This window comes from Vicugna pacos, chromosome 15, assembly GCF_048564905.1.
Source record: "Vicugna pacos chromosome 15, VicPac4, whole genome shotgun sequence".
Lineage (NCBI taxonomy): Eukaryota > Metazoa > Chordata > Mammalia > Artiodactyla > Camelidae > Vicugna > Vicugna pacos.
In genome coordinates, this window is record NC_133001.1 from 54678891 (window position 1) to 54698562 (window position 19672).

Sequence of the window (19672 nt, forward strand, 5' to 3'; positions counted from 1 at the left end):
TGAACCTCAAACAAATCCAGGTGAAAAATATCATTTAATACACCAAATTTTTAAAATATTTATTTCTAATGTAATGTAGCAGAAACACTGGCGAGAAAGGAATACACTTTCATTCTGAATTCGCTCAAAGGCCACACTCTCTCCGTAGGTTCCCTGACGGAGCTCCCAAGGACCTGGTTCAGCTCATCCAACACCGCCCTCCCTGGGTCGGGAGCCTTTCCGTGCGAACGACCCAGGCACCGGACCTAAGGGCTTCCTGACCCTCCCTGTTGAGAAGAGGGAGAGAGGTTTTTGGCCCTCCTCCATATTAAGTTGGCCCCCCGGCCTCTCTACCTCCTTAAGCCTCAACGGCTTTCCTTCCAACCGCTGCTCTTCCCTAGCTCAGCCACTTTCCCTTTTCCGGGACCGGCGCTTTTCCCGCGCCCGGAAGTGCGTCATCAACCTGCGCCCCACGCCTGCGCCCCACGCTGCCGCGGCGCCCATGGAAGCGCTTGGTTTCTGATCCTGGCGTGCGCTGCGGGGAGAGGGTCCTGGACTGAAGCAGGGGTCTCCGACCCTCGGCGCCACCGCCATGCAGGTCTCCAGCCTCAACGAGGTTAAGATTTACAGCCTCAGCTGCGGCAAGTCCCTTCCCGAGGTGAGTCCTTCTCCTCGCCGGGCAACCGCCCCTCTCCTCGGCCCTGTCCCGGGCTTGTTTCAACTGGGCCCGCGCCAGCCTCAGACTTGGGGAGGCCCACAGGCGAGTGACGGTGCCCGGCGGAGCTGGTCGGTGCTGGGAGACGAGGACATTGCTGTCACCGCGGCAGAAGCTAGGCCGAGGGGGTGACCAGGGTCTATGAGCTTGGCTTGAACTTTTTTTTGGCTAAGTTTCTCTAGAAGAGAAGAGGTGTTCCTTTGGGTCTTTATGGATGTTCACAGCTACTGCCACACCGAGGAGGAAAACGTGGACAGATTGGATGGCAGATACTTCTCTCCCGTTTTAATGCCCCCTTATCAGCTGTTTATTGAATTCCTGTTATATGCCAAGTTCTGGAAATACAGCAGTGAAGAGAAATGCGTACTTTGAGTCTGCTGAATTTATGGTGTGAACTTAACTTGATTTCGTGGAATCTTAGGACGTCAGAATTGGAAGATGCTTGGAAAATCACTGATTCTCTTCCAATCTTTTCATGTTTAAAGTATGCAAAGGATCCAGCGAGGGGAAGGGTGACTTGTCCACTGTCAGACACGTAGGCTCTGAAGCTTGGATTTTATTTCTTATTAGCGATAGTCAGTCAGGCCACTCTCGAAGCACTGCCATTGAGAGGAAACTTTGCGGAAGCTCATTTACGTTTTGAGACTACCTGTGAGAGCGTTGATTTAAAACATGCCGCTTTCTTGCATGCTGGTGTGGGTCTGAGTTCTGCTCTTGGGAATCAGAATAAATGTAACTCTTCCTTGTGTCTGACTCTAAAAAGCTTTGGAGCCATGATTAAATTCTTCTCAGAATTCAATTTAAGCAACTCCTTGTTCTCCAGCTGTTTGTCACACAACAGGATCTTTCTCATTTTAGTACTTTCATGCTGAGCATTTGCTGAGAAGTGAATGCGCGCAGGCAGCCCGGTTCTGTGTTGGATACATGATGAACATGTCAGATAAGGGTCCCTGTTGGGGAAAAGAATAATAAATAAGCAAGTAGAAGAACTTCGGATACCGATAAGTGCTTTGAGTGCCAAGTGTCTGTGAGAGCTGTTGTGGATGAAGTGTTCAGAGAAAGTGTTTGGACTGAAGCCTTCAGGGAAGGCCTCTCTACCAGAGGTGACATTTGAGCAGAAACTTGGATGATGACAAGGAGCCGGTCATGTGAAGATACAGGGAAAGGAAGAGTTTCAGTGCTGAGAGAACAGAAAGTGTAAATGGCCCACAGTGGGAATGCACTTGGCACACTGGAGAGACAGAAGAGGCATGGTTGTAGCAATGATGTGCTCAGATGCCAGGAGCACCCACCCCTCTCCATTGTGGCAACAAAATATGTATTTAAGAATTGCCAGGTGCCCTTTGGGGGCAAAATTGAGGTTGAGAATCCTTGCTTTAAGGTAATCATAATTGTTTAGTGCTTCATCATTGGCACCTGTTCAGGCAGTGGACTTCCTGTTAGCTAAAATGAGGTAGTTACAGAACAAAATCTGGTATTAGTGAATATGACTTTTAAAAGTTTCAATTTTTTATTATCAAGTGTCAGCTATTTGGTCAGTTATTTATCTAGTTCTATTTTTTGTAAAAAATGTATTTTTAAAGAAACTTTCTCCATTTATTGTTTTGCTTTTTAAAGTTTCAGTTAAATACAGTTGTTACATCTATTAATTATAACCCATAATATTTGAGGCTTACTGCTTTCCCTTAGATTGATCAGATGAACTAGTTTTCTCTCGTGCAAAACATAATAGTTCTAAAAATTTATTGTCTAGTGTATATAAATAGATACCAAAAAAAAAATTTGTATACCAGGATACATTAACAATAGGATTAGGATTATATATAGAGTATTTTCATTTTCTATGCTGTATATTCCTGTAAGTTTTCAATTTTTTTAATATAAGCATGTATTATTTTTGTAAGCAGAAAAACAGTGCGAGTAAATATGTTTGAAAATAAAGTCTCTTCATTTTCCTTAAGTGGCTTTCTGACAGGAAGAAGAGAGCCCTGCAGAAGAAAGATGTTGGTGAGTATTATGTTTTTTCGTTTCAGCTACGTTTGTTATCTATATTATACTGCTTTTAACTCATTTATTGTTACCATATTTAGTGAAAGCTTACAAAGATGCAGTGGAATTAATACAGTAGAAAGTAAACTTTTTGCTCTTTTCCTTCTCAGGAAATGTTCTGTTGTGGTTGATACAGTCCTGTGGGTGTAGTGTTTAATTTTACCTACTTACATAAAGGTAAAAGTGGCCTGTTACTGTTTCATGGATAATAGCAGAAGACTTAAGACTCACGGGTCAGAGACAGGGACTCCATTACATGCACAGCAAATGGCACGAGTCCCAGCATTCTTCTCTTAGCTCCCCTCGCCCTGAGTTCCATGGCAGTACTTGGTGTGGCCCAGGTGGATGTTCTGCATGCAGTGGGTTTGTGTTGCAATTGAGGACCACTGAACTCGGGAAGTCACTGCTTTTAAAGCAAGCAGTAAGCAGGCCTGGTTTTTGTCTAGAGGAGGCTCACCTGTCAAGGTTCCCAGCTGCATAAATTACCCTGAGAAATGGTTAGGTTAGGGAGTAGCCAGGGCTTGCAGTCTTTCCATACCTAGCGAGATGTGCCAGAATGCAAGAGGTCCTAGAAGGACGATCTCTCCTAATGGTTCCATACTTGCTTTGTTTCCTAGTGTTTCAAAATCTTTGTCCATTTGTTAAATCTACTTGTCAGTTTTTGAGATATAGAGACAATGAACATTTTCTTTCTGAACAAAGTAATTTTACATAGAAGACATGTGAACATGAACAAAAGAAGATCATTGTGGAAGATTTTGATTCTTCAAGTTATGGTAGCAAGGAAGATAGGTTTGTAAGATTAGTTTTTAACTTAAATCATTTTGGACAAATTTCATTCAATTTTCTCTATTACAATTTGTCATATATGAAAGCTGACTTAGCTTCCCATATATTTTGTTCAAATTATTTTCTAAAAATCAAAGACCTTAGATATTAAAGAAGTGTCTGGATGTGAGATAAATACCCCAAACATCTTGGAAAAGTTGGCTTTATATAGTAGTAAAATTAGATAATTAAAACTTTAAGTTGAAGGAAAACACTTGTTTTAGCAGTGCTTACTCATTTTGATTTCTACTGATTCTCTCATTCTACTTCAGTGTTTTAGTGTGAGAAAACAGATTCAGATTATTTGATGGAAAAATTAATCACTGACTGTTCTAACCCATCTCAAAATTGTCATGTCTTCCAAATTGAGTAGGCCATTCCTGCTCAATTGGTTTGAATCTTACAGATTGAATGAACAAGGCAATAATATGTCATAGAGTGATAAACAGCCCTTGCAATGGGCACATTGTTAGAATAGCAACCAGCAAGAACCTGCACTTCTTGTTGCAGGGAACCAGTTTTTGTGAGAGTACGTTGTGGTGTTTTGATCCCAGACAGATTGTTCCAAGTCTTCTTCTAGCCTGGATCCTCTTGGCTGCAGATCAGTGCTGCCAAAATGAGGCAGAAGTCAGCTTGGTAGCAGTTGCTTATATAAACTTAAGATTTTAAAGGTTTAAACATCTTTTTTTTTTTCTAATTTTTAATGATGGTTCTGGGGTTAAACCCACGACCTTGTGCATGTTAGGCATGTACTCTGCCACTGAACTATATACCCCCCCCCCAAAACTTGTTATTATTTAGGAGAAAAAAGTGATAAAGATTTTTGTCTTAGACATAATTGGATAACAGTAGTGGTTTAATGTTTATTCTGGTCTCTCTTTATCCAGGGCTTAAAACTGGATGTTTGATGCACTTCTATAGGCATTTTTTTTTTCAGTTAAAGATGATACTTTTTCCTTTTTGAAAAGTAAAAAGTAAAATAGTTTAGTGAAATAATGTATGAGCTAAGAGAAGACATCACTGTGTAGTGAGCGGGGCTGTGTTGTGTGCTTTCCCAAGGCTTGGAAGCACTGGGACATTGTTGACCTGTTTGTAGTGACTGCTCTGAATACTTCGTCTTCCTGTGATACAGAATAAGCACTTGATAGTTAAACCAGTTACTTATTTTCTTTCTTTGTAGATGTCCGTAGAAGAATTGAACTTATTCAGGATTTTGAAATGCCTACTGTTTGTACCACTATTAAGGTGTCAAAAGATGGACAGTATATTTTAGCCACTGGTAAGCATCTTTTTGATTATGATTTACACACATTTCATAGCAGGAAATGCTGTGGTGGGAAAGATCATTTTTTAAAAATTACCCTAATGTTTGATTATTAACATTTTTTAAACATGTGGAAATATTGAAAAAATTGTAGAGTGAAAGGACCATTTACTTACCTCCTAGATTCTTCGGTAGTTTTCTGTATTTGCTTTATCATGTATCTGTCTATCCATCTCTCTGCCGTCCATCAATCCATTCTGGGTTTTTTGATGCATTTCAGAGTACATTGCAGATATTAGTATATTTCACCCTGAAATACCTCAGCATGAACATCATTAACCAGAGTTTAGTATTTGTTTATGGCTCTTTTTTTTAATAAGATAAATTTACATACAGTGGAATGCACTGATTTAAAGTATTTCCTTTGATGAGTTTGAACAAATGCATCCACTCGTGTAGCCCAAACCCCTCCAGAATGCAAAACATTCCTTTCACCCAGAAATCTCCTTCATGCCCCTCACAGTCAGTCCCTGCTCACACCCATACATAGCCAGCCACTGCTGCGATTTACTTTCTCACGACAGATAAGTGTAGCTGGTTTTAGAACTTTATGTAAATGCAGTCACACACTATGTATTCTTGTTGTATAAGACTTACTTCACTTAGGAGTTCGTGTTTGAGGTTCATTCATGTCCTTATATGTTTGTTCTTTTTTAAAAATTACCAAATAGCATTTCCTTACAGGAATATGCCACACTTTGTTTATGTAATTTTCATTTGATGAACATCTGGACTGTCTTCCTTTTCCAGCTGTTATTGGGAAGGCATTATGAACAATCTTGTACAAGTGTGTTTTGAGGACATTGCTCTGTCATAGGGAAGGTGTATATTTAGTTTGATAACAAATTGCCAGATGTTTTTCCAAGGTGGTCAGATCATTTTATACTCCCACCAACAATGAATGAGAATTCCAGGAAAGGTCACTTTTATCATAATGATTTTCTCTATTGTGTACTAATATTTTTTGTATCACTAATATTTTATGTTAACAGTATTTATTCATCTGCATCAAAAAGCCATAAAATATAGGGAACTTTTAATGTATTATAATTTAGAGCAGCATTTACTCAACCTTTTTTGGTTGTGATTTTGATACTTATATCCTGTGTATTGTCTACATACATTTTTTTGCTGGCTTATCATTATCCATCTATATCTGTTTTCTAAGCACTTTCTTATTTGACAGAACTTTTATACATAAATGTGCCAATCTCTTTTGTTCTGTGTCAATGGTTGTCTCATTACTCACACTAGCTACATTTCTTAGCCTCCAGTTTTATGTTCAGAATATAGATTATATATATAATATGTAATTATATATTATATCTACTGTATATAGAATATATGTGTATATGTATACTGTATACTATTTTTAAATGAGATCTTGGGCTTTGATCCACGGCAGTAAACATAGAACTTCTTCATTCCTTTCTTTTAAAGTATGCTTTCTAGCTTTAAAGATCAGTCCTTTCCTGATTGCAAACAAGATAAACTTAAAAAAAAATACAAACATTATAGAAATATGTAAGATAAAATGTGAAAGGCCCTAAGATTGCACTTCACTGCGATAAAAGAAGTCACTGCTTATTCCTTCGCTTTTTCTGTGCAGTGTATGAGCGTTGCCACTGCTGAGTCTGACAGACGTGGGGGCACATTAGAAGCAGTACTTTGCAGAGCTCACCCGTGCTCGCTGCACTCAGTCTCCCTTTCACTTTGTAATACATTTTGGCAGCTTTCCGTATCAGTGGTTACAGGTCTGCATCATCCTCTTTATGAGCTATAGAATGATTTACCATCATCCATTAAACCATTGCCCTATTAGTGGACATTTCATTAGCTTTCAGTTTTTGGCCATTTGTAAACAATGCTGCAGTGAACATTCTTCATGTCTTTGGTACACTTGTGGGGGTGTTTCTGTAGAATAAATTTGTATAAGTTGAAATACAAGTTTAAGGTGTATAAACATCACATATTTAAAGAGATTGCCAGATTGTGTTCCAAAGAATTTTTAACAATTTATACTAATCACCAGTGTATGAGAGTAGAACATTTTTTGAACCTCTACCACAGTGCGGATATTAACCATCTTTTCATCTTTGCCATTTTATGGACAAAAGCTGTTTTATTGTTTTAATCTCCTTTGTTAGATTATTTGTGAAGATTATTAGTAATTTGTGTTTCATTTTCTATTACTGGCTTAGAAAAAGCATAAGAAAAACCTCTGAGGAGGGCTTCTTTTAAATTCTTTTTGTTCCATATGCGTATAATGAATCCTGCTCACCTCTAAACAAAAAGTATACTCAGCATATCTGCAGGGTGTTGATAGCGGGAAGTATGTTCTTTAGGTTTTACATCACATAACTTTTTTTTACAGGAACATATAAACCTCGGGTTCGATGTTATGACACCTATCAACTATCCTTGAAGTTTGAAAGGTGTTTAGATTCAGAAGGTAAGAGGTTAAATTTGAATTCATGAAAATAGTTTTTATATTTGATTGCTTCTCTGCTTTTTAAAATGTGAATAGGTTGTGTATTAGTTTTCTTTGATGTGTAACAAATTACCGTAATGCTCAGGCTAAAAAAAATCCATTGATTAACTCATAGCTCTGTACGTGAAGTCCACCCAGGCTCTGCTGCATTCTGTGCTCAGGGCTGAACTCGAGGTGTCAGCCAGTTGGAACTCTTCTAGGGCCCCTGGGCAGGTTCTTTTTTCAAATTCATGTTGTTGGCAGAATGCAGAGTTTGTTGTGGTTGTCAGACTAGGGTCCAGTTTGCTGCTGACTGTCAGCCTGGGACCACCCAGCTTTAGAGGCTACCTGCCTTCCTCCTTACCTGGTGCCCTCCTCCTTCAAGCCAGCACAGCTTACGGGATCCTTCCTGTGCTCTGAATCTCTCGGATTTTCCCTTCTCCCACCAGCCAGAGAAAACTGCTTTTAAAAGGCTCATGTGATTATAAATCTCTCCTTTGCTGTATAATGTGATGTAATCACAGGAGTGGTGTCTCATCACATTCACCGGGTCCGCCCACACTCTCCAGAGGAGGGGACTGTACAAGAGGGGAAGGTCAGTGGGAGTCATTCTTAGAATTGTGCCTGGCACAGGGAGCAGGTTGAAAGGGGAAGGCTCAGGTACTTTCAGGTGGCCTCACGTCGTTTGAGACGGAGGGAAGAAGTTAATGGGATACGTGTCCTCCTAACTTGTTTCTCTCTTTCTAAAATCAGTACAGGCTCCATGTGCCGCTAATTGTAACTTTTTGCAGTCTTTACTTTTGTTTAGCATGTATGTTATGAATTAGTAACTGTTTATCTTTTTTTAAAGCAATAATTTCTGTGTTTTTAATATCTGCTATTTTACTTTGAACATCTCGGAAGAACTGTAGCAGAATTTAGAAGTCATGTTTTTTGAATTTATCTGTTATTTGCTTCAGTTCTGCAGAAACTATAATTGATCTGTATTAAGAAATTATAAAACTTTCAATTTTCCGTTTGGTGTTTTGGGGACAATATCATATGGCAATTTTTTCTTGTTTTATGTAGGGACGAAAAAGAAAGAAAAAGCCAGCATTTGTACATAGTATTTGTGTTGAATTAGAATCTTTGCTTCAAGTCTGTATTTTTATTAAAAACATGAATTGATAATTGTATTTTTTCTTACTGTTTCTTATTTTACAGTTGTCACCTTTGAAACTTTGTCCGATGACTATTCAAAGGTATGCTTTATCACATTGGTTTATACTGCCATATGCTCAAGAAATGAATGAGTGGAATTTATTTTTATGATGATCCCATTGTTAAAAATGACTGTATAGTGAAATAAAACCTATCATTTATTTTATGAATATGTTTTTAGTTTGTCATATGTTTGTGATAATAGTGATAGGTACAGCCTTTGGCCAGTTTAATATCAAAATAAATTTTCCATCGCATGTATGAATGAAGCCTTAACTGTATTTTTAAGAATTGGTAGCAGTCATCTTTTTAGACCATCTTACATTCTAGATGTGTGATTTTCACGATTGCATTTAAACTAGGGTTATTTGCCAGGATGCTTTCATTTTCTTATTCATATGTGAAAAGAAAAATAAAGTGTTGTATGCTTAATTTTCTTAACCCTGCAAATAAGTGGTTGTGGCATATTGTGAAACAGTTCGAGACACAGCTAATATATATACATTTTCTTTTCTTTCTGTTTTGGTGCCTTTAGTGTATCTTTCAACTCCTGTGGTAATTTTCAACAGTTACAGGATTGTCAAGTGTCTTATCCAGTTTAAAATGAAAAATTTTTAGTGATGTCATACGTCATCTTGAAAGAGAACTGAATTTTCAGAGCTGACGTGCTTTATGTATCGTCTTCAATTCTGGAAGCTATGGAGTACAGTTTATCCTTCTGCCTATTGTAGCCGTTTATCATCTGTTTTGGGACGTGTAATTTTATTATATATTTTCTCTAGATATTGATAACTTTGCTTTTAAATACCATCTGCAGATTTTCAGATACCTTTGTAATACATTAAAATCAAATTTATACAAAGTGTTTATCAAACCTTGTGTAATAATTGTGAGATTATTAAAATGTGCTCTTAAGTAAATAGAAAATTACTCGCTGAAGTTTCTGAGCAGTGCCCTGCATTATAAAGTGCTTGTGCCAGACAAATGAAGGGCATTTGTTCTAAGTCTTTTCGGTTAGAAGGTAAGACTTGCAAAAAAAAAAAACAAAAAAAACTACCTAGAATGCAGGAAGGTATTAAGTAAATAATGGAGAGGTTTGATTCTTAAACACATCCCTTAATCATGACGGTGAGTTGTATGTATCCACATGTGTGTTTATACAGAGAAAGAAGAAGGGTGAGAGAACAGAATTCTTGCTTTGCCAATTGTAATGATGATAATGATGATGATGATGATGAAATGAACACTTTACCTAGAATCCTAAGCAAACAAACTTTTCTTTTTTCATTTTCAGATTGTGTTCTTACATAATGATAGATACATTGAATTTCATTCACAATCAGGTTTCTACTATAAAACCAGAATACCAAAGTTCGGGAGAGATTTCTCTTACCATTATCCATCCTGTGACTTGTACTTTGTTGGCGCAAGGTATTGGTCTAATCACCCCTTGTTTTTTCCTTTCAACTTCCCCAAGCAACTTCTGTTCTTAAAATAGAGGAGAGGGATTAAGAGAAGAGTCAGACATTATTATCCCTGCCTTTTGGTTGCTCAAAGGATGTTGTTCAAAGTGATTGGCTCATTTAGGAATTACATCATTGATTTATAATAGCATGGTAGTATAAATCTGGAGAGACGTGGGTAACCTAATAGGGTAACGATGGTGTGAAGTCAGTATCTTAGCCTCATTGCATGCATTTTAAAACTTTTTATTCTTAAATGCTGCCTTCTTTATAAAAATACTACATACCCATTTTAGAAAATTGGGAAAAAGTAAAGTATAAAGAAGAAAAGAATTACCCATGATTATGCCACCCAGAGGAAACCCTTGTTAATATTTTGTTATTTCCTTATAGTCTTTTCTTACATACACGTATAGATACATTTTGGATCCTGTATTTTCTGTGTTGTTTGTAAATAATATTCTACTTAATTACTTCATAATATTTCCTTGACACGTGGGTGGTTTAAATCACTTTTATGCATGAATAGACTCATAAACGAGATAATTGAATTTTAGGTTTAGAATACATTCTTGTTACCAGTTTTACAAAGGGAAGTGATGCTTTATGACAGACACATATTTTGAAAAATTATATTTAGTTGAAGAAAAGTTCATTGTCATTTACTGGATTTTTAACTTTATTAATTGTTTTGCAGCTCTGAAGTTTATAGGTTAAACTTGGAGCAAGGACGGTACCTGAATCCTCTGCAAACTGATGCTGCGTAAGTATTTTGTTTTAAGAAAACTGCTGTGTTTATTTTGGCCAGGAGATGGAGCCAGATGCCCAAGCTGTTGTCAGATAATGTGCATTTCAGCAGAGCTCTGGGCAACTTAGGTAAAAGAGTAACACTGAACTTTTTCTTATACAAAAAATTCACTGAAAGACCTGGTGATGTCTTAAAATTTAAAACAGAAGTTTTTTTTTAGTATCTGTGAAAAATTTTAAACTCACCCCCAAAGTTTAACTTGTTACTATTTTTTTGCAGTCTTTAAATTTTCATTCGTAATTTAGTTTTATGATATTTTCTTTAGTGGAGAAATTTTGAATTAACTTAAAGTACCATCTTTTAATTTTTTATATTTTTGCTAGTGGACATTTAAGGTTTTTTCGGGTTTTCCTTTTATCATATGTAATAGTCTATACTTTAGTTTTATTCAGAGAAATCCTTCAGGAATGGCTCTGTCATAATATTATTGCTGAGTAATAGCAACAAGAGCAGTGGTTGTTGAAAGCACTTACTATGTGGCAGGCAGTATTCAGTATTTTATATATATTAGCTCATTTTAATCTTAGAACAAGTTACAGTTGGTACTATTATTATCTCCATCTTACAGATAGGACAGCTGAGGCCCAGAGAGGGTGAGTAGCTTGTTCAAGGTCACACAGCTTATATAGAGTGGAAGCTGGGTTATTTCTCATCTGTGTATTTGAAGAGCTTGTTGGTTTTTCCTTGCTGCTTTGAAAGGGATTTTTAAAGATTGGAGGAATAGGTAGTGATAAAAATGAGGTAAAGTCTTGGTTTTTTATTGTTTGTTTGTTTTTTCACGTTGGCTTGAAATACTGTCATTTTCTTTAAAAAAAAATGACAGTAACTTCATGATGCATCATTGAATAATAAAAAGTTAGCTGCTCTTTAGCTGCAGAATTTCCTGTTTATAGTAACAGCTTTTATTTATTGTCTTGTAAACTTTAGATGCTGTGCTGAACATTTTGTCATTTTTCCGTTTAATCCTCACAATGACCATATGAGATTGGTAAAATACCAGTCTGCAGAAAAAGAAAATGAGCTTAGGTCAGTGTACTCCCCTCAAGCTGGTCACGTCTCAGGACTGGTGTAGTGACAGCCTGTGCTCTCTTTGTCTTGGGAGAAAATATATTGAGAAGTTTATTCTCATGGTGGTGGAATAGTATTTCTGAAGAAAGTCCTTCCTTGTCTCATCCCCCAACAGATAGAGTGTTACCCTGCAGGCCTGAAGCTCCTGTGACTGTGTACCAGGCACTTAACCCTTTGATGCCTCGATGTTTTTCATAGGCTGATGAGTGAGAAGGAATCTGCATGTCTTTCTCCACAGAACTGGGTTGACCGTTTCTTTAGAAAGTTTACTGAGTACCCCTCCCCCTAAAGTAGGTGCTGATCCTTTCCCTCCTTGCTTTACTATTGTAGGGAGAATAATGTTTGTGACATAAATTCAGTGCATGGCTTATTTGCCACGGGAACAATAGAGGTAAGCATACATTGACTTTTTTTTTTTTAATATTTGCTCTACATCTGATAACCAGTGCAGTTTTATTTAAAGACAGGGTTGCTTGGTTCCCAGGAGCAGGGTGCTGATGAAGCAACAAGTCTCTGGTTTGCTTTCCATGTGGTCCCACGGAGACGCGGCTGTTCGCCACTGCAGGCCGTGCCCCTTACGCTCCGGTTCGGCCTGCTTTGGCGCTGACCATCGGGAGCTGGGTGCGAAGTCGCTGCTGGATTGCCTGCTCCCGGGGGTAGCGTGACAGCCACCCTCGTTCATCCTTGGCCAGTATGTTGTGGAGTCCCAGCTCCCTGCTGCTTATTAATTTATGACTGAATTACTTTCCCTGAGGCTTATTTCTCTCACTGGTGAAATGGAGATAGTAACACTTAGCTTGCCAACTTTATAGAGGTGCGGGTGAGGGTCCCATGAAACAACCTGCATGAAAACATGACCAACTGTAGAGATGTATAGGGTCGTGTTCTGCGCATCCCGTATAGGAGCATTCAGTAAATATGCATTTTCTTTTTAAACTGCAGTACCTTTGAACCAGTGTCCTTCATACTTGTCAACAGTTTTTCTAGATTTGCATGTTTTAATTACAACACTGTTAAATACTCATGGTAGAAAACAAAGGATAAATGTGTCAAAAAAAAAAAAGAATAATTAAAAAAGTGCCCTAAGTGCCTTCCGGTCACCTAATCCTACAGCCAGAGGGAACTCTTGAATGGCTTGCAGTGTTCTCTCTTTCTTGTTTTTCTGTGTCTGTGCAGGTATGTGTATGTGTTAATGATATGTTTTTTTAAAAGCTTTTCACAAAATTAAAATTATATTATACCGTGGTTCTTCTTTTGCTTTATTTGAAAAAATAGAATGGCATATAATGTACATCTGTATACATTGGTACTTCTAATCACTACAAAGTTAAACTTATTTTTTTAAACTGATGGATAGGATCCCATTGTTTGAATGTACTGCAGTTTATTAAACTAGTCCGTAAGGAGGAAGTTTAGGTTTTCTTTATTCAGATTATTTTTATTTGAAAAGAGTAAGATTTGAAATGGGACATGAGGTTGATTTGATGGAAATGCATAAACCACGTTGATTGTGTTATAATACTGTCATGCCCAAGTCAGGCCATTGAAACATTATCTTGCTAATTACTTCTCTTGGGATTATGAAGGAGAAATTTTAAAATAATTTTCTTGAAAAAAAATAGTTTTTTTATTGAATAGAGTCCCTAACAGAGCAAGCTGGGCTGTATACCAGGAAACATGCTCTGTAAGAAAAGTTCGGTTTGAAAAGGCTGCTCTTTCACCAGCTGTTTTAAGACCAGCCCTGAGACATGTCAGTCGGGGGCAGACCCCCCAGCCCAAAGGCTGGGTTCCTGAAATTCCTTGATTATTAGGGGCTTGAAATTTGGTATGTATTGTCAGACCAGACTTTAAAACTTCATTTTTAATTAATTTTTATTTTATATGTTGGGTTTTGATTTCTTCTGTGACAGTTATTGTGATACATATATTAAATATTTAATATTGATACAGTAATACTTGCTTATTTAAATTTTCCCATTTATATCAAAATATCTTTCATAACTCCTCCCTATTCCACCCCACCAGCCAAATCAAGGTCCAGTCAGGGGTGGTCCATCACATTTTAGCTGTTTTTTCTTAGCTATTCTTTTTTTCTTTTTTCTATTTTTAATTATAAAAGAAATGCAACTCATGATGAAACGTTCAGCAGTTCTAAAAAAGGGTATACGTAAAAAGTTAAATTCTTATTCCCCAGGAGATAATCAGTGTTAATAAGGCTTTTTTTGTTGTTGTTATTTGTCAAAAAAATTTTCTAGTAGCAGCTATTATTTAAAATTACTGGGTTTTTTAATTTAGGGTCGAGTAGAGTGCTGGGACCCGAGAACGCGTGGTAGAGTTGGCCTGCTAGACTGCGCGTTAAGTAGCGTCACAGCTGATTCAGAGTAAGTAGAATTGAATTTGCAGTTCAAATATTCGTCAGCTTCTGATTTAAACAAATGTCTCACTACTAAACTAAAATCAGTTGCTGAAGAATGAGACTCTCAAGACATATCTATCTGAGATTGTGATTTTGTGATTGTTTTATGTAAAAATCCTTTCCTGTAAAAGCTCACTAAGTGGCTAAGCCAGTTGGAATTCCTTTCTGAAGTACTATGTAGAATGCCTTATTTATTTAGTTGCCGTGTCATTTTGTTAAAACAAACACACTGCAGGAACTTTTATTTCCAATTCTGTAGGATCTGGTGATGGAACCAGAAGTCCACCACTCCAGTTAACAGGCAGAAATACGTGCTTTGAATTTTGAGGTGGAGGGAAGCAATGTTTTTTTGATTTTTTTTTTGTTCCTGTTTGCTGATATCTACGTTTAAAACAATTGGAAAAGTAATTCACACTTGAGGGATGAAAACGTCTAGATGCTTGAATTAAGTAAGACGTATAAGCGCCTCTCCTTTCTCCACTCACCAGAGTATAGTAACTCTTGCACCTGTGGTACATATGTTTTCAGATATTTTTATATGCTCATATTAATACAAATACGGATTTATCACTCTCTTGTCGGGTCCTTGGCATAGAATTAGTTGCTGTAATCAGCTCAGGAATGCCTTTTCTCTGGGGTCTTGATAGTCAGGGAAGTGTCATTTTACTAGTATGAAATCAGGACTGTTGTCCACTTCTGACTTGTCATGCAGGACCCTTTCCACTGCAGAGCATTGCTTTTGGTGCTGATACTCTTGGTTACTGAGTCAGAAGCATATTCCAAATACATAGCCATGAACATCCATCATTTTGTTACGTTTAGAGGTTCTAGCTCCCCATTTGGGGACTAGTTTTTATTTCAGCTTGACATAGCTGACTTTAGAAATGAAAATGGATATACCCATGCCTGAACATAAAATTATTTCCTCTTAAGCAAAAAAGGAGATGTTTCTGTAAATACCTTATCCTGGCTTAAATCACAATGAAAGATATTGTCATAGTGATCCTTTCCCATTGGTTTTATATTTTCAGAACTTTTTTTTTATTTGTAGCTACTTTGAGAATACTTCTTACAGTTTTTAAAGACGATCATATACAGATTTTAAAGGTAGCTTATATTTATAAGTAATGGTTATTTTTTATTTTAAGAAATTTCGGATACAATTACCTTCAAATAGAAGACTAGAAATGTGATTTTCCCCATTATAACTGAATAGTAATAACGAATTTGTTACTTGGAAGGAGGTTTGGCCATATATGCATGGAACACAAATATTTTGGTTTTCAGGATCAACAGTTTACCAACGATCTCTGCTTTGAAGTTTAACGGTGCCTTGACCATGGCGGTTGGAACATCCACGGGGCAGGTAAATATGTTTAAGTTGGAAACTTCACACTTAAGTTACTATTTCAGAGGCGTGTATGTATCATGGGAAGCATCCACATACCTGTTCACTGTGGAAACAGAAAATGAGACGTTACTGTTTTGGCTGGAGTAGAGCGGATACTTCAGAATGCTGTGTTCTTTCAGTACCTTGAGAAATCTGGTTCTGGCCTGATGGTTGATCTGAGAGGCTCTCAAGCTGGAGCTGCAGTGGCATATGCCTCAAATGTTCTCTTGAGTGTGGTCTGGAACAGTTTCCTAGAGTGTATGGAACAGAGAGAGTTCTATGGTCAAACAAGTTTGGAATTCTGTCAGATTCCTGTCCTTCGAGATTTACAGTGCATTTAAATATATATTGAAGGCTCTGAGAATTCCTGTAGACAGGAAATGTGTTCAATAAGTATTTCCGAAACTTATTTATCAAAGGGACCTTTGTTTTCACCTACTACTCAGTATTCAGCACATCCTATACAGTGAGCGGTCAGTGGACCATACCTCGGCATTTGCATCTTCAGCATCTAAGGAGTCAAATGAAATAGCTTCAGAGATTTAATTTCACCTTTTCCCTCCCCTTCACGGCAGAGCCCACGCACTTGTAAGTTTGTTCTGACCTCAGCACAGGTGTGAGCCCTGCTTCCAGTAGAGTTGCTACCTCTGTCATCAGGGCCTAGAGAGGATCTGTCACCTGGGACTAAGTTCCAGCTTCACCAGGCCCCTTGCCTGTCGTAACAGGGCTCGGAGCCTTGCCTCCACCATCTGTCTTGAATCTGCCAGGACTACCTTCATTCTTGGTTCTGTCAGTAGCTGTGACAGTGCCTGGTACATAGGAGGCCCTCAGGGTATATGTTTGTTGAATTCACAAATGATATAAATTCTTGTGGACTTTCCCTTTTGGTTCCTTTCTTAGTGTATCTAAGTAGTTCTCAATCTTAGTGTGCCTAGAAATTACTCTGGGGTTGAATTCATAAAACCATGTATTGTGAGGGTAATTTAAGAGATTTTTCTGGAGTATTTTTGCTGTTTGACTTTAGAATTTTTGTTCCCTGAGTAAAGGTGTTCTTTGTGTTGATAAAAAGGTAATGAAACATATAGCAGCCATTATTCTAAGTTTTAAAAGTTTCTTTTTAAGATAAAATATTTAGTTTGCTTAAACAGAAATAACTCTTTTTTTCCCCCTTTAGGTTTTATTGTATGATCTTCGGTCTGATAAGCCATTGCTAGTTAAGGACCACCAGTATGGGCTGCCCATTAAGTCAATTCATTTTCAGGATTCCTTAGATTTGATTTTGTCTGCTGACTCCAGAATTGTCAAAATGTGGAATAAGAACTCAGTATGTATTTTTTGTTGTTGTTAAAATTACTTATTTGCATATTTTCCTAATTTTTTTTCTTTTTTTTTAATTGAAGAATAGTCAGTTTACAATGTGTCAATTTCTGGTGTACATCATAAAGTTTCAGTCACCCATGTACATGCATATATTTGTTTTCATATTCTTTTTATTCTAGGTTACTGCAAGATATTAGAGTCCCCTCTGCTCTACAGAAAAAACTTGTTTATCTACCTAATGTTTCTTTTCTTTCTGTTGCCTGTTTTGAGTTATGTGGGTTCTTGAGAAAGAAATACTGGGTATCCATTTGGGAACTTAGTTGGAAGTTAGGTACTTCAGGATAGATAACACTCATATTCAAAGTAGTCAAGATTGTTTTCTTCCTGTTAAGACATTTTCCTGATTTGCTAAAACTGACATTCACTTTGACATGTTCAGTTAAGTAAGAAAGTAAATCATTGTTTAAAAAATTGATCTGTAAGAAACCCCTAGACCTTGAGGCTCTCTTACAACCTTAGGAAAGTTTTATAAGCCACTGCTGTTTCCATATCAGTATTATTATACACCTCAATTTCACACCGTTTCCCCATTGCAAACAATTGGATTTTAGATATGATACCTTTACAATAATTTAGTGTTTTTCTTAAAAACAATATTTTTTAAGAGTAATTGATATTCTCTCCCCTTATGAAGTGTCCTTGAAAAAAGTAACAAAACCCTGTGCTGCTGACTTAATCTGCCTCTGCTTTTCCTTTTTCATTTGTTGATTACAAACTTAGCATCCTTAGTCAAAAAGTGTCACTTTTTAATATTCACTTTTGAGATGAAGTGGGTGGGGCGTCCAGCAGCCTCAGCACTGGTCACCAGAGGGCGAGCGTCAGTCTTCCCTGGGGTTGGGGGTGGGTAGAGTGTAGGCTCCTGTGCTCAGGGTGGAGATGCTGGCGACAGCCCCGTCATGGGTCAACCGCTGATCAGAATCCCTGGCTGCTTGGACCATTACTTTTTTTTTTTTTTTAACATTTTTGTTGAGTTTTAGTCATTTTACAGTGCTGATTCAAATTCCAGTGTAGAGCATACTTTTTCAGTTATACGTGAACATACATATATTCATTGTCACTTTTCTTTTTTGCTGTGAGCTACCACAAGACCTTTGGACCATTACTTTTGTTCTTAATTTTCATTTTGTTAACTCTCTTTGTATTACCCTTACTTCACGCCCTATCCTTTTCCCTCTGGATCTGTTGTGGAGATTCAGAGTTGTCCTTGGGGTGTGTGCTGTCTCTCAAGCCGTGTTTCCTTCATAGCTCCTGTGACAGTTTGTGTTAGGGAGCAGAGGGAGGGCTCTCACCTTTCCTCAGTTCTTCGAAGAATTACCCTGATGATCAGTCGCCCAGGAACTGACTTTGCTCCTTTGAGCTGGGAGGGTTCTGAGGGCTTTCTTAAGAAGATTCATGTGTCTTAGGCTCAAATTTTCTCAGCTGTTTTCTGATAATCCGAACTAATGTAATTTAAAACTATTTTTTGTAATACTACAAATAAAGACATTTTGTTTTTGAAAGTTCATAACATACTGATAAAGTAGAAGTTGTCCTTGACCTGGCTTCCATCCTGCCCAGAGGTCGTGACTTATTAGTGTGGATGTATCCTCCCAAGCCCTCTACCTGCTGCGTAGTTTTCCATAACGTGGATTTCTCTGAACTGTGGCACCTTTACTTTTTTCTTCCATGCTGTTATTATTATTTCCTTTTCCCCTTCCTTTCTTTTCCCTCTTCCATTTTTTGTTTCAGTGAGAACTTGAGTTGAGAAGGAGGTAGCTGTGTGAGTTGCAGTGTTTGTTGTGAATTAGAATCTGGCTGCTGTTTTTCATTGAGCATAAAATTCGTTTTTTTAACTATTCCCCTCCTTTACCATGGAGCCTCTAATAATGAGGAGCCTCTAATAAGTGCAAGACCTGGCAGACATTTTCAGCATGAGTTCTTGAAATCATGTTGTAGTTGCCACAGTAAGTTGCATTTTGGCGCTGTTGTAATGACTAAATACGCCCTTCTGACCAACACCCAGATTACTTGGTTTTGCTTGACTTCCTTCCCATGTTTATCTTTCTCATCACCTTTTTCCATTTCCATCTTCTCATCTTCTTTTTTATTTTACTTAACTTCTCTTAATTTTTAAAAATATAGCCCACTTCCCCCCACATTTAAAGCAAAAATATGTTAGCCTCCTCTGTGTAACAACTAACACTTCCTGTATTTGTAGGACTTTGTTTTCTATGTTCGTTATCTTATTTGCTCCCTCAGATCCTCGCTACCTAGGGATGGTGGATACGGTCTTCATCTTACCATGCTGAGCATCTTTTTTGGTTTCTTTGAGGACAAGTTTAACTAGAATGTATTTTCCAGATTATGAGAATTTTTTTTAAGTTGATGTACAACTTTACTTTAAACTTTACCCTTTCCACTTGTGTAGACACTATCGTTAAAAGTTGGTATTTATTTTTTTTGGATAAGTCACCTTTCCCCCTTGAGCCTCAGTTTCTTTGTCTCTAAAACAGAGAATTTAATAAACTGATACAACGAATTCCCTTAAGAATCTTTTTAGAGTCTATGATTTCAGTTGGTTAATTTTATTTTTTCCCATAAGC

General features: G+C 37.5%; 1 protein-coding gene across 1 annotated transcript in view; it reads left to right on the forward strand.

Annotated features, from left to right (window-relative positions):
* The first annotated feature begins 431 nt into the window (after positions 1-431).
* Positions 432-19672, forward strand: part of NOL10 (nucleolar protein 10) — an 85557-nt gene continuing 66316 nt past the window's right edge. Inside the window, exons 1-11 of the mRNA XM_006197109.4 lie at positions 432-637; positions 2656-2701; positions 4752-4850; positions 7270-7347; positions 8569-8606; positions 9860-9996; positions 10726-10791; positions 12235-12295; positions 14200-14285; positions 15608-15686; positions 16885-17034. Of these exons, the coding sequence (XP_006197171.1) occupies positions 572-637; positions 2656-2701; positions 4752-4850; positions 7270-7347; positions 8569-8606; positions 9860-9996; positions 10726-10791; positions 12235-12295; positions 14200-14285; positions 15608-15686; positions 16885-17034 (906 nt within the window). The 5' untranslated portion in view covers positions 432-571. The remainder of the gene's footprint in view (positions 638-2655; positions 2702-4751; positions 4851-7269; positions 7348-8568; positions 8607-9859; positions 9997-10725; positions 10792-12234; positions 12296-14199; positions 14286-15607; positions 15687-16884; positions 17035-19672) is intronic.